At 38.5% G+C, this 27,277-nt stretch overlaps 1 protein-coding gene across 1 annotated transcript in view; it reads left to right on the plus strand.

Annotated features, from left to right (window-relative positions):
• Window positions 1–1,197: 1,197 nt before the first annotated feature.
• CNTN6 (contactin 6) overlaps window positions 1,198–27,277 on the plus strand; it is a 42,770-nt gene continuing 16,690 nt past the window's right edge. The window contains exons 1-5 of the mRNA XM_010074552.1: window positions 1,198–1,356; window positions 4,729–4,858; window positions 5,932–6,082; window positions 21,424–21,551; window positions 26,985–27,160. Coding sequence (XP_010072854.1) covers window positions 1,198–1,356; window positions 4,729–4,858; window positions 5,932–6,082; window positions 21,424–21,551; window positions 26,985–27,160 — 744 coding nt within the window. The remainder of the gene's footprint in view (window positions 1,357–4,728; window positions 4,859–5,931; window positions 6,083–21,423; window positions 21,552–26,984; window positions 27,161–27,277) is intronic.

The raw sequence follows: 27,277 nt of genomic DNA on the forward strand, positions 1-27,277 counted from the left end.
CTTCCCACATGCATTAATTTCCTGCGTTCCAAGTCACACCTGATGGTCCCTCATAGCCAAGGTGAACTCTATGCCCTTTAGTCCCATTGTTATATCCAGGGAAAAAAGCAACATGTTTTGACACACATAAGAAGGGAAATCTTTTCTTTACCTCAAAGCTTTCAAACCAAAAGGAAGAAAAAATGAAATGCAACAATGAGAAAAAAAATTACAGAAAGCTTGACTGAGCCTACAATTATCTGTTGAGATGACCTTGGCAAGTATTTATATTTAAGTAAATGTCTTCTAATGAAGAGATGCAGATTTTGCTGATAAGCTACCAGTCTCCTGCAGCCATGGCTAATATCAAGACCTATGCCAGGAATAGAGCAGTTTGCTGCTGTTCTGAATATTTAATTATTTATTTGCTTTTAGGGGTTATTTTGTTCTCATTGCTCACTAATTTTTGCAGAACATCAGTCAAATGGTTCCATTAAAATTAAGTTCAGTAGATTACCTGGGCATGATTGATAACAGCATAAGCAATTACAAAATTATGATCAGTTAATACAATCTAAAACAATATGCTTATTAAATATGTTTTGTAAATGAATTAATATATGTTCATAGTCAAATATTTAGCATTCATGAAGCTTTAACGTAAGATTTTTTAATTCTACTAGGAGTAGGCTGGTATATTATCTGTGTAATTGACTTCTTGCTTAATTTCTGTGCTGCTGTGTTTTCACCCTGTAGGCAGCTTGTCTTTAGGAAATAGGGTTTCCTCTTGGACACTGTCTGCTGCTTTGTGCATGATATCTAGATCCCATGTCTTAGGCTCTGAGAGCACTAAAAATGACATACATTTAGAATCACTTTTAGGCATTGTGAGCTGCATCCTAGACACTTTCCCATTCTGTGAAGCAACTCATTGGCATTGCATTGATCTACTGTTGGACAATCTCAAGGCACTTTGTTGGGGCAGAGTCATGAGCTACCCCCAGGATCACACTGTGGAGGGAGGCTTGTTCTGTTAGCCAAAAAGCCAGTAGATCTCTAACATTTTCCCAAGTTAGTCCTGAAGTTTAATGCCAGGGAATTGTGCAGAATTCACTTGCAATATATTAAGAATGTGTTGGACAAATACTAATTACCCTTGCTCAGTTCATTAATTAATGGCAGCATACCTCCAGCAAAATGATTTTTCTCCTGCTTAAAATGGTTTGCATATTCTTTTCAGCACTCCCAGAATGGGAGAAAAAAATCCAAAATGCCTTTCTGTCTCTCTATGACAGTTTATTTTGGGAATGTAAGGCAAAAGGAAAACCAAGCCCCTCCTACAGTTGGTTAAAAAATGGCCAGCTGCTCACATCAGAGGTAAGGTTTCTCTTGTTTGTTTTTTTGCTCGTCTTTTTTGTTTTTACGTTATTTGGTCACCACATTCATTTTAGAGTGCATTACCTTTCTTCAGAAATTTTATTGAAGCTTAACACGTCAAAGTAAACCAAAGAGCACGAACTCTTTGCAAGGCAAAGCCTTGGTTCTTGGAGTTCATCTTTATTGAAAATGTATGGCATTGCCAGTTATATATATATCTCTCTATAAAGATACACCAATTTCCTCATAGGATGCGTCTTACAGATCACTTAATTGCTACAAGATACGGTAGTAGGTATGGATGGGTTTAAAAATAACAATTATCGTTAGGAACAGAAACACTAAACACATTTGTAGACATTTGTAATTTGGGAAACTGGTGGGATACCAATTCACTGTGGAAGAGCATTTCAGAGCTGGCATTGCAAACTGATCAGCCTGTGAACTTGCACATTTCTTCTGTTTCTGTTCTTAATCTGCAGTCTGGATGGACCTTTGGTCTCATGCAGTATGGCCACTCATACGCTGTGTTAATCCTTTAACTGAATTAAGCAGTGAGCTATGAAAATCAGCTAAGACTGAGGTTAATACTTTTCTGGGACTATGTAGAGGAATAATAGACTGAAAAAAAAACATACGAAGTTCTAAGGAAAAGGTGAATAAGTGAAGAAACTCACCTAAAAGATAGAGAAAGACCAAGTGGAAAGTAGTGAAGTGGTAGGAGTGCAGGAGGAGAGGGGAAATCAATTGGAGCTCAAGTATTTAAGAAACCTGATCAGATACTTAGGTAGCCAGGTCTTTGTGAACCCAGTCTTGTCTCTTTCCAGGCAGTATAATTACACTTCTGCAGTGGCCAAGCTTTGGTAGATTCATCTTCCAGTCCTCACTTGTTTGTGACCTTGTGGAGAATGACTTCTGTGGCAACAGACTCTGATGCGTTTGAATTCTGCTGAGGCCAAGTTTTCCCTTTTTATTAGGCGTCTGTTCAGCGTCTATCGGGCATAAAATGGCATGGCTCATTTGTAATGCATCTTTACTTGGAAAAAAAAATAACACTGATTAATTTCTGTCTAGCAAGAACAGATAGAGGTAATTTTCAAAACATATGGGGCAAATTAACACCTGCTGGGTTGCAGAACCAACACTTGTTTGACATAGTAGTACTTATTTGAAGCAAATGGAAGGGCGTCCAACCTTCCATAAGATTTTCTGCTGGATTAGTCCTAAACAAGCCCAGCTAGCATCTGAGAAGGCTGGCCAGAATGTACTTGGATTGCAATTTTTCTGAACCTGATTGTTCTGCTCATTGTCACCTCTTCCTAAGCAAGATTATCTAGTTTGTCTCTCTTTGAAGACAGCGATATTTAGAATCTGTCACTCTCCAACTGCATCATTTCAATAAAGAAGAATAAAACACTCCACAGACACATTTTCAACCAACATTTTCACAGTACTTACAGTGTATTGTAAATGGAATACTTCAGGCAACAAAATGCTGAATGTTATTGCTCAATGGACAAAATGGATAGTTTGGAGGTGAAAGTACAAGGGAGGTGTAATAAAATATTCAGTCTGTCACAGCACCCTGCTTGTTGGAAATATCACAGGAAGAATACCTTCCAGACACTTTCCACTCTGGGGCTGATTCTGAGGATATTGTCTGCTCTTTGTCAAACGTTTCTCCCTGACCACCTAGTTGGTCATCCCAGCATTATTTCTGCTTGTGTACATGGTGTGCTTTCTTCTTCTCTTTGTCCATGTAGCTCGAAAGGGCCAGCAGAGAACTGCGGGGAATTTGGCACGGGTGTGAAACAGGAGTGTTGCTTCAGAAGGGGCTTTTATATTCAAAGGATATTGGTAAAAATAGAATCTATCGAGAGGATAACAAACAGCCTGAAGGTAAAACTAAGTATGCAGTAAAAATCTGTAGTTAGAAAATTAAAAAAAAAACAAAACCCCAAAACCCCCAAAAAACAGTGGATAAGTAACATAACGTTGTTAATTAGTTTGCAATGCACCAACCATACAACCGCAGGTTGTGCTCTCGTCAGACTTCCAAGGTAAACAAGGTTGGGCTGGGTCCTTTCATGTCTGGTAGTATTGGAAAATAGAGTTCCGTGCTTCAATAAGTTGTCCCTCTCCCCGTTGCAAGAGAAATCCCTGCAATGGGCTGTGCAACTGGCTTAACTGGGACAACTCTGCAAGGGAGGTTCTATATGGTCAGCAGTTCACAAACACATTTCAGATGCTTGTAGCTGTTCAGCAAAGACTGTACTGCATACGCTCCCATCACTCCTTCAGAGGCAGCAGAGCCAGACTAAAGGTGCAGCGTAATAGTAATATCTATTGTTTCAGAGACACATTTGGTGATGGAATTTATATTTTTGTGTTGTGGGTTTCTTCCAAACGGATCTGTTTTAAGGTACATATTCTCTTCTTCTCAGTGTTACACTTTGCAGTGCACTTATTTTTGTCTCCAGAGGCCAGCAATTGTAAAATTGCAAAAAAAAATTAGCTTTAAGTTATGCTTGTAGCATGAAACAGGCTTTTTCTGTTTGCCAAAGTAGAGCAAATAAAACTCCTTTTAATACACCAGAAGCCAAACTCTGATCCAAATTTACCCACTGTGCAGTTTTCTCTATTTCAGCAGAATTGCACTGAAAAAAACTTAATGTGTATGGAAATTCCAGCCATGAGGAGCATGCTTTCCCTCTGACCTGAACAGCTGCCTGTGGGTTTCCAGTAGGAATTTAAAAGTGTTGGCTTGCAGTCAAGTTTTTGCAGTGGATCATTTTTTCTGTGACTTGTGATCTGATGACATTTGAAATTTTTCTATTCTTTGAGCACCTCTGTCTCCCATGGAGCTTTTCTGATCATCTTAGGTCATCATCAACAAATTAATCTCATCAGATGAGGGGTTAGCCCATACTTCACTGTGCTCCTGGACAAGGCTGGCTCCAGGTGCTGCTTCTTGGGAGCCGTATGGAAGATGCTCCAGGCTTCCAGCATGGAGCAGCCTTACCTGCCCTGCAGTAACTGCTTCTGCTTTATGGTGAAGCATAACCCACCAATTCACAGCTCAGCAATGCAGAGAAACACGTGTCACAGCTGGAACATCTGGGCCAACCTGCCCAAGGCAATGACTCTTCAAGAACTACAGGCAAAGGTTTGCAAAGTTTTGAAGAGCTAAGAGGTCTGAAAACATAACAATCATCATATAGCCGAGGTACACATCGTATTGCTGATGTAGTCATCCACATTGCTTACAAGAAAATGACATTTCTGCTTCTGAATTATGACCAAAAAAACTTTGGGATAGTACGCTCATTGGCTCTGTCAATGTTTTTTTTGTGTTTGTTTTTCTATTATCAGGAAAGAATTCAAATAGAAAATGGAACTCTTATCATACCTGTGCTGAATATGTCAGACTCTGGCCTCTATCAGTGTGTGGCAGAAAACAAGTATGATACTATTTATGCCAACGCTGAGTTGCGGGTGGTAGGTGAGTAAATGTCACTAAAATGAGCAAGTAGTGAGTATAACAGGACACTCATTTAAAAAATTTGAAATTAAGAGATGAGTAGATTAAATACCACCTGGTGGTTCAAGTCTGTTAATATTTCTTTGCTGCTTGCTCTTCCTCACCCACATGTGAATGGGTTTGTTTTTATTTTTGAGGGCTTTTTTTTTTTCATGTTTGGAGGAAAAATCTAATCCTATATGTGGTCTTTTTTATCACATACACACAAGTTTAATGAGTGCTGTTTCTCACTTTGCATCTTTAGTTATTAATAGTTATTCTGCAGTTTTTAAAAGTCATTTCAGAAAGTGGGAAAAATAGTTTTGACTATAAACAAAGAGCATATGGCAAATATGTATACAAAAACAAATAACATAGCAAATAATCTCATTAATGACTACCACAGATGCACATAAAATTGAACTTTTTCTTATATTATAAAAAAATATTCTGTGATAAGTATCCAAATACAAAGTTTGTTCAGCAGCCAAATACTAGTGAAACCAGCAAAACACAGACTATAAGAGCACCTAGCTGTTGTACAGGTCTTGTTTTTTTCTGCTTCTCCAAGAGTAAATTTTCATATGAATTACTGGAAAAATAAACACATTTTCAGAAAACAGTGTTGATTTATGAACAGAAAGCCACTGAAAACTGTGCTAGTAATTGAATACTCTGCAGATGGATACATGTGGCTGGGATGAGGAGTGTGATGTTTATCCTGCTGACACAGTTCTGCTCAGGAACCTCCTTCTTCCTTGCAGACGGACCTGTTCTCCCAGTCTGCAGATAACCCGGAGTAAAGACTGTAGTAGTAGACAGTTCCTAGGTGGACAGTTTAGAAACAGCATACATAAGATACAAGGAATTCCATTCTTTGGTACTTAAATACATTTTTCATGTTTGACATACCAACTTTTTCAGAAACCTGAAAAGCAAAGCAATTATTGGATTCACCCTTACTGAGTAACTTGAAAAGAAGAATTTAGCAAGCTCATTTAATAACTTGTCAGCTGCATACTGCTCTGCTCTTCTTTCTTCTTCTCTATTTTTAGCTGCAGCACCTGATTTTTCCAAAAATCCCGTGAAAAAAATGTCTGTTGTTCAAGTTGGAGGTGAAGTTACGATTGGTTGTAAACCCAGCGCTTCTCCCAGAGCAGTTGTCAACTGGAGAAAGGGCTCGGAGGTTCTGCGCCAGAACAAAAGGTACCATCATAAACCAGTTGCTGGACTGTTGGGTGTTCTCTGTTTTAATAATATAATTTAAGCATCACTGAAAGGCAACTGGCTGAGTATTGCATTTGACAGCTCATTGACAGAATACTTTGATGCCAGGGGCCTATTTGTCTTTAGCAGTGTCCATACAGCTTACAGATGTAACGCTGGTTGAGAACAAAGCCACACTTAATCCACACGGGTAATGGTACAATACATACGTTTGCGTTCATCGCCAGTTAATTCACTGCCAGGCTATCAGAGCTGACTGTTTACCGCCTGCAAAGCTGGAGTGAATTGGTTTCACGTAGGAGACATCAGTGGAGGCTTCAGGGAAGCGAATATGCCCCCAGGCTGCAGCATAATTGCTTTGCAGCTGTACCGGTTGTACAATAATCCATAGCTAAATCAGCCTCTGTATATTCTCTGTCTCTTCTGTTTAGACAGGATTTAGCCACTGGGCCAGCATACTGGTATGCTCCCTCACCAACTGGTATGGGGTTATGTGGTCTTCAGAAGGGCTTTGCTTGTTTGGTCTGTGATGGCTGATAGCTTTTCTGGGAGTTGCCACAAACTATCTATTACATGCTAGAGTCAATTAAATGGTAAAGCATTAAAATCACAAGTGACTTATTGACTTAAGTTGTGAATAGTATGCACAGTTTACGACCCTGATGATACACAGTATACACCCTGAAGGTGTCCCTGCCCATGGCAGGGTGGTTGGAACCATACGGTCTTTAAGGTCCCTTCCAACCCAAACCATTCCATGATTCCATGATATTTCCATATACAGTGTAGACAGATGTATGAAATGGGCAAGAGTGTCTAAGAACTGTAATCTTCCTCAGCATCTCTTTCAGTTCACAAGTGTAACAGCAATGCTGTTTTACCACGTTATCATTTTCAAAGACTGAAAACAGACTCAGTGATTCATAAAGCTCTAGAAATTGAAGACCAGATTTTGCACACGGGACCAGTTGCTCAAGGACGTTAGTTTGGGTCACGTAAGACCTAAAATAATTTTAGTTCATTAAAACAATATTCAAAACTGTGACACAAAGAAATATTCCTCTATGCCATACTACAGCAATGTAAAGTAAATCAGAGAAGTGTACGTGAAAGTGCAAATCAGAGAAAAGACATTTCATACAGGTACTCACAATGAAACAGAAAAAATCTGGGTGAGCAATCTATGCTACAGGAGGTAGAGAACTTTCCAATTATTCTTTTTCCCCCCCTCTTTCAGTAATGGCAGTGTTATTTTCTGTTTAACTACTCAGCTAATGACGAAAAATATTTTTCTAACTAGTCCTCAGTCAAGTCTTTCTTATCTGCATTTTGATTTTACAGTTTATTCAACAAAAAATGCCTGTTCATTCCTATTAGATGCAGCCTATCCCTACAGTATGTAGAAAACATGCTCAGAACACACTTTGCCACAGGTGACCTGTGGATTTTCCATTGTTGGTGACAACAGGATCATGGAAAGCACTGTTTAAAACTTACAATTTAAATTTTTGATTTAAGCCTAGATGTTGAGGTTTAATATCCTAATATTCTCCATCTGATTTGCTTATAAAAAGTATTTACATACGTCACACAGTATTTACTTGTGCTTCTATATTAATTTGCTAACAATAATTATAAGCAAGCTGTAATTTTTGAATGTCCCTGAAGGCCTTCTGCTGCTTAGCAGGAGTAAATAAAAGGAGCAGGATTTACACCGAGGCAAAGAGAGAGAGCATTTAATCCCTCCATGTGCAAAACATTATTACCAGTGTGCCCACTGGTGCAAAGTAGAATTTGAGGCTTTTTGATTATTAAATGACAAAACAGTTAATGCCGCAGTTTTAAAGAAGAGAAAATAAATCATCTATAGAGTATTTTTCTAGAGATCTTTGTGACAGAAAGCAGAAATTGAAACAAAGATTTGTATGTCTGTAACTAAAGTGCACAGCTAATTAAAGTACTAAAATCACACAACTTTGCAAAAAGAATCTGCTCTGCCTTTCTCTATATATATGATCACATCCTAACATGTCACACACAGATTAACTATTCTAACTAAAGCTTTCCTTATTTCTGCTCCCATTTTATTGTGCAGCATTTATAATCTCTACAGACTCTTTTACTAGTTTGTGGTTTTGGTTTGTTTTTTTGTTTTTGTTTTTTTTTGTTGTTGTTTTGTTTGTTTGTTTGTTTTTTGCTGGTTGGTTTTTTGTTGCTTTGTTTTGGTTTGTTTTTTTTGGTTTTTTTGTTTTTTTTTCTGGTTTGGTTATAAATGCTGAAAAAATGAAATGCCAACCCCTTACAGTTCTGACATCAGAACTGTGATGGACACATTGCTAAATAAGTCAAATCATATAGCTTCTTCAGAATCATTTAGACAAATCCAATCTATTGTTTCAGAAATAGTGCAACTGGACCTATTCCACCCTGGGGGGAAAAGGATTCTTTTTTTCACCTTCTTCCTTTCATTCATGGTAATAGTTTGTTCCTGATAGTCACGCATGCATGGTCACTCCTCCCTGGTCATCTGAGCTCTTAATATGACAAGATAACATTGTACTGTATTAATGTTAGTTTGTAAGTATGCAATGAAAAGTGTGCTAATGAGGAAGAGCTAATTAATAGACTGTTTGTATTGTTAATAAAAGCACCATGAAATATTTTTTTATTTTATTTCCTATGAGGGTTTTTAATCAAGCCTTTTTAAGTTTATGAAGCTACAATATATGGGCCTCTGTTACTTGAAAAATATCTTAACATTTCCTGAGTCTGAAGTGTAGTCTTCTGACTCTCTTGCTGTCGTCCATCAATGAAAGTCCTCAGTCCTCAGGTCCCTTTTCAGGGCACAGTTTCTCACCGCCCTGCTCGTCTCTTGCATCTTCTGTAGTTCAAACACATGGTTGCCCATATCTTCAGCTGCTTGTATGCTCCAATTTACTCAGAACACTCTATTACATTTGAAGCAATATGCATTTGTGGAATATGCAGTAGCGTAATTTATCTTTGGTTTATGCAATTGGCCACCTTACAGAGGCAACTCAAGATTATCAGCTGCAGGAAACATAGAATCCTTTAGCTTGGAAAAGACCTTTAAGATCATCCAGTCTAACCATAAACCCAACACTGCAAAGTCCATCCACCACTAAACCGTGTCTCTAATCAAACAGCAATTCCACAGTTGGCTGATCCTAGCTGTTTATACCTGCTCACTCTTCATGTCATCGCCTGATCAGCTTCTCTGGATCACCTAGTACACCTTCAGGTTTTCTTTTGGGCAATTAACCTCCCTCTGAATCAGTGTCTTGAGAAATGGGCTTTTGGGATCAATACCACTTGTTCAATGGGCAACTTTGAAAAGATTTTGTTTGCCCTTTGCTGAATGCATGAATTTGTGGACTTTAGCTCAATGTAGAAACAAAATGCAACAAAGAAAAAGGATAAACTCCGTGCTCTGAACTCCCACCTTGTGGAATCAGACACAGATAGGAGCTATTTTCATATATGTCATATATTCTTAAGTGCAAGGGGAGTTTTCTTCATCTCACTTCTCACTTTGTATCTCCTGTGTCTACTGAGGAAAAGAAAGAGTAGAAAGGAACAATTCATATATTAAACAAAACATTTGCAAGTCTAGATGTTGATCTCATCACAAATGTATGTCTTTAATGCTTTCAGTGGATCCATTCTTTGAAAACTTGCTTGATACAGTTTCTCTTTGATCAAAGCATTTTAGTAAATGGGAATTGGAACTCCTTTTGCTTTACCAGAGAGAGGTGCTCTTCCCTCACCATGAGTCAAGGATCCCTAAACACTGTAGTGAATGCATATGAACATATGTGATTCACTCCACTCAGAATTTAAATGAGGATAGCTGAGGGAAAACAGAGAAATGAGATAGGCTGAAAGAATGCATTAGTCATATACAGCACTTTCCATGCATTAGTAATCAGTAATAAACAAATATTCATAATTTAAATTGTTTTCTGGGGACTGGGCAAGAAGTATGTTTAGGGGTCAATAAAATATGCTTGATATTAGTTGGCTCCTAGACTTGCTTGTAGGACACAGTTCAGTCCCAGCTCTGTGCAGGATGGTAATTGATTCTCTGCTATAAATAAAGCTGTGCTATGTAGTAAATTCCCTCTCCCATGCCACACTTGTTTTTGGTGTTTTGCACTCAAGTTGTTGCCATTACTCAAAGGAAACATCAGAGAAGGATTGAGCACTGAAATGAAAAGCTGTCTTTCAACAGCCTTCTGCAAAGAAAACTAAGCAGATGTTGTGACCAGGGACTTCTTCCAATGCTATACTGAGGGGGAATTATCTGGTAATTCCTGAGGTTTTACAGCTGCCCCTTGGAGCCTCAAATTCAAGGGGATTCTCCTGCCCCCATGTGAAACACAGGGACTGGGCAGGTTTCATTAATGGAAGGGTTGGGTCTGCTCACAACCACGTGTTGCATCTGAATCATTCTACCTGTCTTCTGGGCAGGACCCTTCTCCTACAGCCTCTGAGCACTCATGGCCACCATCTGCTTCTGTCTTTCTTCTGCTGCTCTACTGTTCAAAGTCAGATTCCAAAAGCATGAGTGTTTTAACACATTTTAATTTTTTTTATTATTTGGGAAAATAATTCTGTCTTGTGACTGCTGTTGGAAGTAGAGAAAGAGGGGGTTAAAAAAATAAAGGCAATTAATTGGTAAACAGGAGAAGTCCTCCATCCACTGATCAAATACCAGACACAAAACATATTGTACTGTGAAATAACATTTCAGCTTGAACCAATTTGAGAAGAAATGTGTCAGGGCAGTTCAACAAACTTCAGTGAAACATTTCAATTACCAGAATGTCAACACTGTTTGTTTAGCTTGTACTGAAACTTTCCAGAATATCCATTATCTTTCAAAAAAAAAAAAAATCTGCTTGGAGAGGAATCAAGACAAAATGGATTGAAAATTCCAAAATTTGCACTACTCTACTAACAAAGGAGGAGATTGATGTCACTTAATTTTTATTTAGCTGAAGTCAATATGCAGTCTACGGTAGTTATTTACTTTTTCTTGTTGGACACCTCCATCTTGAACGAGATGCTTAAATTTTAGATGAGCAAAGCTGGGGGAAAGAAACCTAAACACAGTGTCTGAAAAAAAACAAACCCCAACCTGTACCTATGTTGAAGTCAGACCAGATGAGAAACACAGGCAAAGAGGCTTGTCATGCTGTTTAGTGCCACAAACCACCCTGTTCTATGCACCCGCTGTTTGCAGATAAAAGTAGTATAGATATTTGTATGCTGGTAGCAAGTTTCATATAGAACATATTTTCTTATGCTATTCCAGCATTTACCATTCTATTCCCAGCTTTCTACAGCAATGCAGCCAGGTGAGTAGCAATGGGATATTAATATTACTATTATTTTATTTTTTAAGTCTGGTTTTTGAAGCCTGGATTAAGTGTATCTCCATTTTTATCCTTCTTGCTTTTCTACCACAAGAAGCTTTGCATAACTTTGATGATATGCCTTAACCCTTCTATCTTATCAGTGTCTGCGTGCTTGTAAAAAAGTTCATTTCCTATTTTAGTTTTTAAATAGAGCACTTGAAGTGTGGGCATCAGCAATCAGAGCAATTCCAGATATCTTGGAGACCATCGCTGTAAGTCAACATGAATACAAATTAGGCTCATCTCTTGATGACATTCTAATTTTGCTTAGGGAACCGATAGAATTGATTCAACATCTGCTAAATTTGATTAATCACTTCAGTTTGATTCCTTGCTAACAAATAGTTTGACAGAAATCAAAGGCATTGATTTACCTGCCTGCTTTCAGTGCTTGGTCTGAACTTACATATTAAATTACGAAAACTCCTATAAAACCTGAGATTTCTGTGTACAACTGCATTGTTTCTTCATCTCTCTGAGCACACTACTACCACATATTCATGCTAACCAGACAAAATCCATCCTTACTTTCTTCCCAAGAGAACGCTGAGACCTGCAAGAAGTCTATGTTCTAGCTAAAAATATCTTATGCTCAGATTACAAAGGTCTCAGTTTTTATATGAAAGGTAGCAGAAAAGAGGGTGTTGCAAAACACTAGTGGAGGCAGCTGTAATATGAATTTATTGAATAATTATTTGCTAACAGCAGTGGTATTTTTCTGTTTTCAGCATTGGTTGTAGGCGTAAGTGTGCAAACGTTTGCCTGTGCTTCCTTCTGAATTATGTAATTGAATCCAGGAGAAACATAAAACGTGGAGTGAGTACACACGAGCAGACATATTTGGTGATCCAGCAAAACTAGTGATATTGGTGTAAGAAAAGTTTTACAACCAAAGGGATGCCAGAAAATGCCTCAGACTGACCCGAAGTACCTTCAGTCTTTTCTTTCTGTTCTCCACGTTGCCAGATATTTTTGTCTTCTCCCCCAAGATGAGAGCAAAGGCAAGGGAGTGGAAAGTGTATGAGTGAAAGATGAGGAGAGAGATATAGGGAGAACAAGAATGAGCACAGGTGAGGGGAAGAAAGAGACAATATTTTATTTTTTCTTCTTAATCTTATTTTGCTTTGTTTTTCCTCTTTCTTCTTTCTCTGTTATCTTTCCATTTGAAGTCAACCCACTGCAGAGTAATGAGAAGGCAGAAGGGGACCCCCATTGCTACCTGACCCAATGAAACTCTGGCAGGCAGCAGACAAAGAATATTAGTGCAGTGGAAGACACAAGAAAGGGCTTTTCCTTTCTTTTCTCTCTCTCCTTAGAGAGTTTCATAATGCAACAAGCCAATGCACTTAATTTCATCATGTGTTACTGACTACTTAATGCAATAGTGTTTAGCACATCAGACAGCATGAGCATCAAGTAAGCAAATGAACCATATGTTCTCACGTATAAGAAAGAATGACAACCTGTGTGATGCTGGATTTATTACAATTTCCCTTCTGTATGACACTTCTCTAATAAAATTTTAAATTGTTCCTACCCAACTCCTGTGAACCTTGTTAAGGTGAGCCTTTCTGAGGGGCTGTCCTACATGCTGAGATGTCCTAAGCAATCTGTCACTCTTCCATGTCATATAGAGTTGCAATGAATTAAACCCAAATGAATGTCAGTGTTGTGCCCTCTCTCCCTTTCAGTTCATGTTCTGTCCCTGCTTCATGTACATATTCTGATTGATGTTCAGGATTTGATCCAAAGCCAGCTAATCTCATTGGAGTTTTTACATCGGCTTCAGCAGGCTTTGAATAAAGGTTCCTAATTAGGAGTTTCCACAAAAAATAATGAGAGAATGCAACCTTCTGTTCTTCTGTTCTAGTCCAAGTGTACTGCCATGCACATTGTTACTGTTGCACTATTCTGGTGTGTGTTGCCATAGCATACAAAAATACTAATATTGGATTAAAAACATGCTGCACAAACACCAAATAAAAGATAGTTCCTGATCCCAAAATTTTTCAACCTAAGAGTAACATTAGAGGTAACAGATAGATCAGGATACGTTGGGGAGGTGATATAAAAAAGAGCAATAAGATATTGATTAACATGGCAGGCAAAGGGACTGTTGCCAACGATGCTGTAGGTGTGATGTCTTCCCGGGAGGAGTTTCTGGGATCATTTTGACCATGAAGGGTTATGTGAGCAAAAGCACAAAAACAGCACTCTGAGGATGTGGCTAATGCTTGGCCAACATGAAGGGTTTGTAGGAGGGTACTAACAGCTGTGTGGTTTTATTACAAATAAATACTGGTATTTCGTTATTTCTTTTCTACGAGAACTAAAAATCTTTGCAAATTTTCTGTGAAAGGAGGAGTCTGATTAAGGGACACACACGTTTTCCACATTGAAAAGATATAAAATTTCTGTGATCTGTGTTATTTCGAGCAAGGATATGGGTCTAAGGCTTCAGTGGGCCACATACAGTTCCTACCATTATCGCTCAAATTAAGCATAAATTCAATAGCCCAGCAGGGATTGCCCCAGGGCTTCCTACAAGTCAACAGGCAGCTCAACCAATGGGCATAAGAACCTAGAGGTAACCAGAGCTAAAGACGTGAGAGCAAGGACATGTGCAGCTGAAAGAAGATGGGTCATCAGCGTGGAAGGGTAAATCAATGCAAATGAACATTGTTCATCTCCGATACCATATGTCTATTATGTGTTTTTCTGCATATGAACCTGCTGTCCAGGATTTCTGAAAACAAGCCAGTAGCATGCTGTGTACCTGGTGTCAGTTGCTTGTTGTATATACAGAATACTTTAAAGTCAACAGCAGGTTTTATTGTACTTTTATTTTTGAATTATGTTCTGACAAGCAGATAGGGAAGAAGATTCCTGTAAGTGAATTAAACTCCCACACAGAGAGTAATTCAGGGCCTTATATACTGTTTAAATTCTACTTAAGTCCCATATTAAGGGCTTAGTTTTACATCTGGAGTGAATTTGGTTGTATGAACAGCTGCGTCTGAACTCCTAATAATGTCTGAATCATAAAAATAATGATTAATGGTGGGATTAGCTTGAATAGTGGTAGTGTAGGCATGACACCCTGTGCTGAAAGAACTTTTCTCTGATGTACCGGAGTTATAAAGGTTTGATAAAAACAGTAGAACTTGTTGGCAAATAGAAATAAATTGAAACCTTTTTCTCTGGCATTCCAGTTTTTTTCTACCTGGATTCTCACCACAGAATTTCTCAAAGTCTGATTCCTGATTCTTTTCTTCTCAATCTACTACTTTTCCACTATATTTTTTTTTTCTGCTATGTGTATTCAGACTAATCAACGTATGGCTGCATAGATATAGTGTTTCTTTGTGTCCTGTGCACAAGGTAGACTTATAACCAAGACATCTTTCTTTTTGCCTGGATATGCTAAGGTATGGCTCTTGTCTCAGTCCAGCATTTTACTACATCTCTCCTCTCACAACATCCTCTGTTTAGATGCAGATTTGAAACAGGACAAAGACAGACCCAGGGAAGAGAAGACCCATAAATGAGCGTATCTTGTAAATGTGACATGAGACAAAGTTCTCTACATGGGAAAAGACCAGAAATGTACATGTTTGTTTAACACAGCAGACTGAGGATGAACAGGCTCGCAAACACCTTAGAACTATCACAAGGGTTTAGAAAGCTGAAAGGATTAAAATATGGCAAGCAGCATTTTTGGGTGTTGCTTGTTTGTTTTGTTGCATCACTAAACTAGTGGTCTGGTTGGCGCATCTTTCTTTCCCGTACATGCAGAAGTGCTGTTGCCCAGTATTCCCTGGCTGCAAGCTTTGAGACATGTTATTATATAGATTTAGACACATGTCTACAAACACGGTATTTTTGTCACTTTTTTTTTCTTTGATCATCACATGAGAATATCTGCCTCACATTTAATACTTGGGTATGTTAAAGACAGGGCAAAACAACCTTTGCTATTCTATGCTAGCGGGAGTACCGTCTCCTGAAAATACTGTATTTTGTCTGGAAACTTTATGATGGACTACAATTCAGTTCAGGTGTCTGAAAAATAAATGTTTGTGGTCCCAAATTGCAGAGATTCTATGCAAAAATAATGTTTCTTTTTAGGAACAGAGGGGGATTTTAGGAAATAGTGAGGAAAAGTGTTATAGCATCACCTTCTATCATTGTTAATGGTATTCTTTTCTAAAATATTTTAGTAATACTGTTCACCTAGATTGTATAATTTTGTTTTGATCCAAATAGTTAACACAGAGTTTAGTGGCGTTTATTTTATTTCCAGTTAATTGTCACTCAGTTCTGAAGCTCATTTATATCAGCATGCAGATAAGGAAAATCTTCTTTTAAGCATAGTTTATTAAATGGTAATGCGATTAGCATACAAATTATGCTCAGAATAGGATAAACAGGTACAAAGATCATTAACATATCATACAGACAGTGAGATCTCAGATGGGACTCAGTGGGACCTTTTCAAAAATACCAGAGCTGTCATCAGCAGGTACAATTCATTCACTCAGTCAAACTTTACTCACATTTACCTCTGCATAAATCACTAGTCATTCTGAGTCACTTGAGAGCTGCGCTCAGGCTTCTGCCCCTCACTTCTTTCCCTTTGTACTTTTTAATTCAGCCTCTCTCATGCTTCTCAATCTTTGTAAAACTCTCAGTTATTGTCTCAATGTCTGCTAGCATATCTGAAGGAATTTATAAACAATATATCTTTTCATCCCTTATGAAAACAAGATTGTTTTTGCTCTTGAGCAGTAAAGTGAGACTGAGAAGGCACGGTTTCAAATAGGATTTATCAGATAATAAAAATTACTTTGCCTCTGATTTCATCAGATCCAGCACCTTCCCTTTTTATCTGCACAGCGCTATGATGATGACTTCAATAACATGATGAGGTGCCAGATACTTGATGTTAGAGGCAGAAGAGTGAATCTTTACATTAAGTATCAGGGTTACTTTATTTTGAAAAGAATTGTTTTATGCCCTTAAATGGATAGCCACCCTGGCAGGATACCCTCCTGGCAGTGCTGAAATCTTCAGAAGTAAGCTTGATTCACACCACTGCAGCTCCACTGGTTTTATTGGGATTTCAAAGACATTTGCTGTATTGAATTAATGCAATTCACATCCATGAATTAAAATCACACCTTTCTCTAAAACAGATTGGCTGAACAATACAGCAGTGCACAAAAATGACTTCTGCTGCACTTTAAAATCTAATGAGTTGACACCTCTTTCTTTTCTCAGATTTTCTTTTTCTATCTGCCTTGTTAAATACATATTATTCTTTCATGCTCTTAAGATCAAAGCAAATAGCCATCAACAATCTTTTGTTCACATGAGACAACACTTTCGGAGATGGTTTGTTTGGCCTGGTTAATTAAAAGCAGTACCTATCATCCCTCCTTGATTTCTCAAGTTCTTTACTTAAAAAGTATGTGTGACAATTTTAATGAGCTCTCACTTCTTCCTGGTCCTGTGTCTTCTGCAGAAACATTGCAGACTTTGCTTTTTGAACATTTCTCAGAGTTTTGACTCCAGCAGATCCTGGGTAGGTTGGCTGTTTTCCCTTTCTGAGCATAATGCTTATCTTGTACATTAATGGAGTCATTCAGAGAGGACAAGGATGTGGATCAATCCCACGGAATGAACAGATTAAAAACAAACAAAAGGCCGTCACTATGCTTAAATAAACTGGGGAAAAACTTCTCACAAACTGTTGTGGGACTGAGGGTTTGCAGAGACTCAAAGGGCTTTGGATTCATTTCTGAAGACAGATTTCATCCCATATAGAAAGGCAATATCTGTAGATCCGAACCCGGGTTACAGGTTGCTTGGTGCTGGGAAAGGGACGTGGTACCTGCCGCTGCATCCTTTCCCTGCCCTCACCCTCTGCCATGGGTGTTCTGCAGATGGAAAACGGGCTAGAAGTGTCTCTGAGCTGGGCTTTAAGAGGTAGGTTCCCAGGCTTGTTACATATGGAATGATATTTCTGGGTATTTCTAATTAGCCCTTGTGTGCAGGAACTTCATATGGGTTTATATAACTGGATTTTAATCTCTTTTCCTCATAGTAACTTTAAGCTTAATTAAGCTATTTACCCAGAGGTAGCACCTGTGTAATTCGGGCAGGAACACAGGCATCGGCACTGGCCTGGTAAGTGTTTAAGCATGGTGTAAGTCAGAGATGTGAGTTTAGACTTAGGCTTTTGCTTAAGCAAACCCTTGCTGCAGCTGGCTTTATGAAGAGCTGTGTACTAAGTAGATCATTCCATTCTTCCTTCTCCTCCTTCTTTCACATGCGTGCATTTGTCAGATTTGCTTCAGATCTCTTGCTCTTTGTCCCTTGGCAGGCACCCATTTACTTATTGAGAGAAGTCCAGTTTTCCTGGCAGGAAAAATATTCTACTTGCATTATATCGGACAAGTGAAACTTTTCTGTCTTGTCACACTGCTTGGAATTACCTTATCTTCTGATGTAAATGCTAAGAGCTATTATCTATAACCTTCACACTGTTTAAAATGTGAAAACTAACAGTTTTCAGCAAGTCTTTCAGCAGGTGAGACACACGTTTCACAGCTTCTTTTTAAATAGTTTATTGGAGCCTGATCCAAATCCCATTAAAGGAGATATTCCCATCGCCTTCATCATCACAGTTTCATTAGTTGAAAGACAGGTGGGAGAGGAAAAAGTGCAGCCCCTCTGAACCCACCCATGGTGTAAAGTCGTGGCTGTGAGGAAGTTTACGGCAACTTTGTTGTTCAAGGCAACTGCTTTGGTATTTCACATTGGGGTTTTTTTCCTGAATTTGAAATGCATCAGCTTGATTTTCTGCTGTGCTCTGCTTTCTCATCCCTCTCCTGACATGGACCTCAGTGCAGGTGGAAATTACTCACTTTTTTTTTTTTTTTTTTTTTCCCCTTTAATTCCCTTCCCCACTAACTAATTACTCTGGAGTCCTTTGTGCTTTTACATAAATTCTGCCTGAGTATCTTGTTTACTGCTAGCTCCCTAATTGACTTTAGGTAGTGTGACCTCTGATCCAAACAACTCTGAAGCTTTTATTAGCCCTTGGTTTCTCTTTGCAAATCTCTGTTTTGATCCTTAGAAAGAGCCATTCCATCCCCAACCTGCCCAGTGATTGAAATATTGTTTCAGAACAGTATTTCTTCAGATCAAACATTACCTCGTCAGCTCTTGAGTGCGTACAAACCCCTCGTAGTGGATAAACCAGGAAGCTGGGAATTATTCAGGTCTCAATTCCTAATGAAGAGTACAGGGAAAAAAATCTGAGCTAGATATGGCCAAACTTCAGTGAAAAAGCCCTAGCCAGTAATCCATACGGAGCGTGTGCATTCAGAGATTCTCTCTTTTATTATTCTGTATCTTTACAGACTGTTTTTCCTGTGTATTTACCTACACTGGAAGCTTGTGGGGACTGAGGTTATAATTTTTTTGCCTCATGTCCACTTCTAGGTTCCAATTTGTACCTAGAGCTGTTAGGTGCAACTGCAGTAAGAATAACAGGGCATCAATATTTGATGGCGAGAAAGACACTACGGTAGCTTGTTATAACTTATTATTCAGGTGTCCAATTTATGAACATTTGCTGATTCACACTTGAATCTCTTTTGATACCGTTTAGTGAAGCCACCGTATGTTAGCTAACTAGTCAATTGAATCAACTATTTTATCATCAGTGGTTTCTAATGAGGGTGTGTTCTTGTGTCTGGTGCAAACCGATGTGAAGAAATGCATCATTAATGCAAGGAAATTTGCAGAGGCAGAAATGAAACACTTGCAAATATTTCTTCATATTTAAACCTACTTTTGAAATACTGTCACCAGGCGTGTCCCTGTACTGAGAGGGAAAGGCACCCATAGTCTCTCACTTTGGTGCACAGCGTCATGAAGCCAGCAGAAAGGCTCAGTTCTGTCTTGCATATTCATCCTTCCTTATCTGAAAAATGTCATCTAGTTGATACATCATTATATTGAAGAACGTACTGTGTTGCTTCATATTTTGTTCATCTCCAGTTTAACATGGATATATGACGGATTATTAAACCCAACCTTATTTTTTCATCATACTACAAATTGCATGCAAAAAACTGCTGCGGTACCTGGTCATTATTGCCAAGGCAACAAAGATTTTTCATTTGAGCCTAAATCCCTTCCCCTCTCAGCTCCACACACCAGTAAGAGAATACCCAGGCAGTGCAGGGACATCCCAGCTTTTCTCATTCCTTTTCCACCCCTGCTCAGGAGCAGATCTTTCAGCAGGGTAAGGTCGGATAAGAGAGGGAGACGTGAAACTGGGGGGATGTAAGTGAGAAGACTGCCAGCAATCCAAGTCTAGTGCTTCCCTCCATCAGCTGCAAGGCTGGGAGTGTGTTTGTGTGTGATGTTTTTGTGTGTTTAGTTGCTATGATATTACTGCCAGCTTCAACTTCTGCTCTTGTTATTGTTCGTTTCCTTTAATAATCCATTACATCATCCCATCGTATGTTGCTAGTTATAAATATGAAAAACCCAAGCTGTGATGCATGAATTAGATATTTTCTTTTTACAAAAGGAATCTTGTATTAGATTTAAATGTCAATTAAAAGAGGAATATGAAAAAAAAAATGCAGTGCTTCTGTGAGCACTGGAATGAACAAAGCTTGGTTTCCTGTGGATTTGTGACTCTACAACTGGATCTTGTCAGATGGAGGAAGGTGTGGCATTTGAATGCAGCTCTTCCCCAGACAGGTGCGGATTCTCTGATGCCCACTAAGGAGTGTGCTCATGCAGTGGCCTCACTGGCAAGAGAGGATGTACATAGAGACCCTGAGCCTATTTTCATGAAACTTCCAAGAACTTCATGTCTTTCAGCCCACGGTCCTTCCTCTAAACTCAGAAAAAATTGGTCAAGAATTTCAACATCTACCAGGTGCTACAGGTGCATGGAAGAATGGACACAAAATTAACAAAACATTACAGGATAATATTATTTTCTGCCCAAAAGTTAATTGCTTACCTAATTCAGTTTTCGTTTTGAAGCTCTCTACCTTTGATAGATATGTTTTCCATGTATTTGTGCAGAAAATCGCAAAACCCTGTAGTGCTGTCCTCGTGTGTAAAAGCAAAAAGGTGTCAGGTATGCAGTGAAAGCTTACCCAAGGAAAACATATGCTCAACTCTATACTGACTTACATCCTAAGTATCTCATTAACGTGAAGAATAGTGTGAACAAGCTTAGAAATTAATTTTGTCCATAAAACCCACCAGTGGTCCTGAAATTACTACTAAGTGCAATTTACCCAAAACTCTGCAAACTGATGTAAACAACATTGTGACTAATAAGGTGATTTGAGGGCCCTAAGAGGCAGTGATGTGTTTGATTTGGCTCCTTGGCTTGTGAGATGGCATTTCAGGATCTCAGCTAGTCTGCTAATATCTTTTAATAATCCTGACAAAATTGCACAGGCAGCTGGGCTCAAACACAACATTAATATGGCATAGGAGCATTGGGATATGAAAAAAAAAGCCCCCCAAGGCAAAATATAGCACAATTAGGTAACAAGTTGGGTCTTCCTTCTTTCCCTTGAGACTCTCAAATTTTCTGCAAGAGCATCAGCTAGATAAGCTAATGGTGAAGTCCAGTATGTCAATATAACATTCCTAATATAGAAATCAATAATAAGCAGAGGTGAAAATTGGTTGATACATAACCAGCTTGTTGTAGAAGAGAAAAAGTATAATGGAAGCATTTAAATATTTGAAGTACCATTGCATTTCTATTACAGTTCCTGTAACAGAAGTCTTTTTTTATTCTTCTTTGGTTTTATTTTTTTTTTTCCCCAGGATCATCTTATTAGAGGATGGCAGTCTCAGGCTCTATAACATCACCAAAGCAGATGCTGGGGTGTACACTTGTATAGCAACAAATCAGTTTGGAGTTGCCAGAAATTCAGGGAATCTGATTGTGAAAGGTACTTTAGTATTTTCTTTTGTGCTTTATGAATATTAGAAAGTATGTGGTTTTTTTTTTTTTTTCCATTGGAATGCCCAAGACTGTGCTAATCATTGCTGGTATTGACAGGTTTTCACTTGCAGTTTAAAGCCGAAGCTGAGCTCTCCACTGCCCACAGCAAAGAAAACCTCAGGACCACGCCACTCTGGTGATCAATGTGGTTATCAGGGAGGTCTCCTAAGATATCCACAGAAACATGTAGGAACATTAATAATTATATTTGTATTGCAGTATCAATTAGACGTCACAGGTGTAGGCTGCACCGTTGCAGGCACTGGGCACCCAGGGTTTGAAACAGCACGGAGGCAGTTTGGAGGGTGGATGTACCCTGTGCAGTGGCCTTGGATGAGTTTATTCAGCTCATTTCCAATTTATATCGTGTCTGAGACTGTGGAAGAGAGTTTAAAGCTGGGGCGCCAAAAAGAAATAAGACGTTATGAAGTAAGTTGAAAATCAGGTGGGTTTATTTTCTTCAGCATAGGGCAGATATATGTTGTATGTGTTATGTTCCAGCAGATCCTGAAGCCACCCACTCCTTCTGTGCATCCCAGCTGCTGTGCGCTGCCTTGGTAAATAACTCCAAATCAGAGCCAAACAAAACCTCTTTTTTGGCCCTTCATATGACTTTTGATTCTGAATATTAAAATGGCCATCCTCCACAGCCCTCCCTGAGCCTAATTGCTGCATTATTAATAAAATGAGGGATCCGTTAGGGGATCCTCTATGCTTTCAGACTAGTTTGTTTTCCTGGATATTGATACTAAGATACATAATTTCACAGGACACCCCATTGTCTGAATGCATTTGATTTTTTTTCCTTACATTTTCTTACATAAGATTTTGGTTTAATTAAACTATTTCAACTGTTAACTACCGGCTAATGTAACTCAACAGGCCTTTGTTTCTGAAGGGAGAATGAAGAACATCCTCCTCTCACATTACCATTATTTTTTTCTCCATTATGTAAATAAGATAAAATTTTAATTCTCTCTTTAAGAAGAAAGTGACTTTCCTCTTTTAGAGTCATCACTATTAACTTGTCCCATCAGGATCGTTACAAAAAGCCCAATCCTACATCCTCTAAGATGAAATGGCTGATGGGATCTGATGAGATGTGCCATGGAGCATCTAGTTAAGAGTGATGTTTTAGTTGGAGGTGCATAGTTTACTTCCCTAATAGCCATCCTGTGGTTATCCGTTTAAACATCCAGAAAATCATGGTATTGCATAGGAGACACACCATGTCTCACATCTGCTGGAATTCTCCTTCCCTCCCAGGCTGCAGCTTTGCACTGGTGCTGAGCTGCTGTTGCAACTGCGCATGCTGGCTCTGGTTCCAACTGGGTGATGCTCTGCAGGAGGTGTCTTCCCTGCAGTATTTTTCACCCTTCTTTGAAACAGTTAAATACCTCGTGAAACACATTAAAGTCCATTATATTCAAAACAATTCTTTGCTTCAAGTTTTTGCTGTGCTTATGGATGGTCTATTTCCATTAATAAAAACAATTTGTGTAAACTTATCGCTCAGGTGGACTAGTCCAGAGATAGAGGATGTTAAAAGAGATAATGTTTGTATAACTATTTCTATGAGCAGTATATTAAATGACTGTGCTCTGATCTTTGATCACTAGCAGAAAAACAGAAAAAAAAAAAAAAGAAAACTGAGGAAAAATCAGTATGTTTTTTTTCTCTCTGCTCTCACATGATCTTTTAAATGCCGATGTTTTCTTATACAAGTATTCATATTTGTTGATTTTAAACGAGGAAAACAAATTAAAAAGTGGCATTGCTGAGATTATAATAAGCATATTTATCAGTTTTGCAAAACAGTGAACAGTAATAACGTCTGTAGTTAGGAGAAGAGGACATTATTAAATGTAATTTGTAACTCTCTTTTTTCTTAATATTCTTGTTTTCAATGACTTCAGAATGGTTTCTCTAGCCTGCAGGCATGACCTCCTCCCTAACCTACTGCAGCTGGCAAAATCTTTTTCATACTCACATTATGAAAGAGCAATTAGCATTGATGCAGTGCAATGTGTAATCTGAGACAATGTCACAGCACAGCTAGCAATGAATAAACCCAGAAGTTTAGGGTTTAGGCAGCTCTGACTTTGTTATGGTTATATACTATTTCACATATCACATACATACATCTTAATGGAGCAATATGGGAAAATCACAATAAAACATGAAAAAAAAAATTTGTTTGCCATTTATGAAGTTTATTAAAACACTGAGTAACAACATGGTATAAAATGATCTTGTTTGGAGGGAACATTTGTTTCTGTTTCCCCTCTGGAGAAGTTTTGGCTGTTCAATTATAGGCCTCATTGCTTCAGCATTATTTTCAACTGAAATGTCAGAACTTGGAAAAGCATATCTAATGTGCAAATTAAGTTTATTGCTGCTCATTGAGTTGTTTATGCTTTGTGTGAGAAGTCTTTATTATACCTCCAGCACTTGCAACATCTTATCTATTTGTTCCTCTGGAATGGGATTTGCCATATAATGCATGTCTGCAGTTGCTAAGCAAGATAGATAGATAATGTAGAAACAAGAGCTTTTAAGAAGCTTTTAAAAGTATTTGAGGTGGAAGTCTTAAAGACAACCCCATAAAAGAAGCAGAAAATATCACACAAGTGAACCACTCTGGTTCACTGGATATGAGTAGGCTAGAACAGGAGATACAAGAGGATGATAATACCATAATGAAATGGATTTTTTGCTAACACTGCTAAAAAGCCACACCTCGCACAGAAACCCAGTATAATTCACAAAAGGGAAGTTTTTTTGATGGAGGCAAACAGGCTAATGCCAAGAAGAAAGCAGATTTCTTATAAAACTAACAGCATATAAGTATTGGGATTTGTTGTATTCTAAGAAGAATCTTTTGTGTTCTGATATTCCAAGCTATGTGTTCACTAGAGGGTTCCATAGAATATATTTTTTTTTCAAAATTTTTATATTTGTCCAGAAGGAGCTGTGGAGGTGACCCTTTGCCGCGATCCCAAAGGAGCTGGTTCCCACCTCCTGGTTCTCCCAGCCCCACCACACAGGTCAGACCCAGGGGCTACACAAGGCTGGGCACAGCCCAGGCTGACTTGCCAGACCTTTCGACATCCTCTTGTAAATCAGATGTAACCTTTTGCATTATTTATGAGAGAATATGTGTGGAGACATCTCTCCTGCACAGCTAAAGGCAGAGCAGTCAAAACCCAAGTGGAGTCTGGGAGCAAGCACACCATAAATGTTCAGAGCAATGTAGAGTTTCCACTTTCAGGCCAATTGTGGTGTTCTGGGGAAGATTTTGTTTCTTCGACGTCATGTTTCGTTGGCTTTAAAAGCTTAGTGTAGAGATGCACAGGGTTTATAGGCTTAAGGAGGGAGTCTTACAGGATGGTTTGAAGGAAGAGATTATGAGTTTGGAGGACTGTATCAGGCCAGCAGATTTTGCCTCTCCACCTGCTAGTGGCAAAGAGAAATTCCAGCTAGCAGGAAAGCAGCTTTCCCATTTTTAACATACACCAGGGTAGTATTTCATTTTTCTTCTTCTAACGTATACAGAATTATTGCAAGTAATAGAATTTTTCTCTTCAAAGTGTTACTCATGCAGTCCTATTTCAGCTGTGAGAATAAGAAGTACAGGAGAAAAAGCAAGGAAAGAAAACTTTGTGAACATTCTCTGTAGTTCCCAGATGCCTTTCAACATTATTCTGTAAAAGTTACCTGTACTTCACAATAGAATTATTTAATTTGAGATTTATGGAGCCAAGTTCTTTGCCAGCATGTGCTGAAATCAGTGGAGTTGTGCCAACAAAGAATATGGCCCTTGAATCGTCTGGAATTTATTGCGCCTGACACACTGCTTCCAGGGAGAGGAGGAGTTTCTCTCACCTGATGATCTAGTATCTTCAAGGCAGTCAGCTGAGACCTTCACATTTCTGCAGTCCTTGACTTCAGACAAACTGATGGAGCTCCCACAATGACGGGTTTAGGTGGCTGTGAAGAGCAATCAGAGCACACAGAGAATTCCAAGGAAGCGTGTTCCAAGTCTGAGCTCTAATTCACTCCATCGCTCTCTTAATAATGCCAGAAAAAACCACCTAATTTGCCTATAACAATAAAAATCAGACAAGTTCTTCCTTGTTTTCCTTGGGAAAAGTTACCCGGTGCCTGCAGCAGGTATATCACTGAAACTAGTGACATCCAGATGGTGTTTTTTTTTTTTTTTTTTTTTAAGAGTAGCAGAAAATGCAACATTCTACCTTGTTGCTGCTTGACCCCTGCCATAACAGTCACCCATCAAGTGCAGCTCCGATACTGGGAAGAAGTCCTTCAATTTTCAGCCATATTGCCTGTCTGTACCTACATATTAACCAGATACTGCAATGATGGTGACAGTCTGAATGAAAACGTGTTGGAAGGTAAGGGGTTGGATGCCCTACCATGCATCAACCCTCTGGAACCAAGGCCTCGGTAAAACCAAAATCCCAAATTTTTAAGTACATTTCTAACATGTAGGGTTAAGCTAGAATGAATGCTGAATTAATACAGTTAGTGAACATTTTCTTCTCCTCTCACATTATTTTCAGAACATATTAATACTGTTGAATAGATCTGCTCTCATTTTATTCCTGTGCCTCTAAATTCTCACCATTTTGTAACACTTTCATGCACAAAAGCTTTATTCAAGGGAATTGCTTACAGCAAAGTGGTTGTTATCTCTAATCTATCTGCCAGTCATATCAACAAAAGCGAAACCATATAAACCTATTTCTTTCCCCTTCATGTACAACTTCCCCTAATAAGAATTGCAACTTTGTTTCTAAGTGTAAGGGGTTAAAAATGCATAAATATTTTTTCTGTCTGTAAAGATATCTTTTCTGAAGCTGTAACATAAGCAAGACTGTGTGGTAAACTATCACTAACATTAATATAGATTAAGGATCTTAATGTATAGAGCAAGCGGAGCTAGAGAGCAATTTTGCTTTTGCTGCAGTTTCCTGTAAGAAGAGATTTTCAAGTTTGAAGAACCGTGGGCATATTTTTAACAGTCTTAATAACAAAGTCTGCACTTTTTGAGCTGAAATCATATCTACTGACTATGGGCTTTACAAAGTAACATATGACTAATTGAGCATGTTGCCTCTGACATCTGCTCGCTCTCAGAGGCACACAGCGTGCTCGTTGTATTGATACTGCGAAAGTAATGGGCTACACACGGGTAAGAGTGTTCTGAAATCATCATTAGATTAGAGATAATTTTCTTTATTATGGAACATTTGGGCCAATTTTAAATCATTTCACAAATGGTACAAAATTCATTCAAGATCTACTATTTTTATAAGCATGTTAATAAAGAAGAGGGTTTTTTTTTCTGTATCCACAGAAAGGACTGTAATTACTATTCCACCTTCTAATATGGATGTAACTGTTGGAGAAAGCATAGTCCTTCCATGCCAGGTGTCTCATGACCCCTCCGTTGATGTGGTGTTCACATGGTCATTCAATGGCAATACAATTGATTTTACTAGAGGAATACATCATTTTGAAATAATTGGAAGAGTAAGTTTTTTATTCTCCTTAATGCTTAATGAAACTACTTGCCACAGTCTTTAGACGACACAAACATTTATCATAATTCTTCCTTCACTATTTATATGCATGGCAAATCACTGTTTC

Source organism: Pterocles gutturalis, unplaced genomic scaffold (assembly GCF_000699245.1).
Source record: "Pterocles gutturalis isolate BGI_N339 unplaced genomic scaffold, ASM69924v1 scaffold23067, whole genome shotgun sequence".
Taxonomy (NCBI): Eukaryota; Metazoa; Chordata; class Aves; order Pterocliformes; family Pteroclidae; genus Pterocles; species Pterocles gutturalis.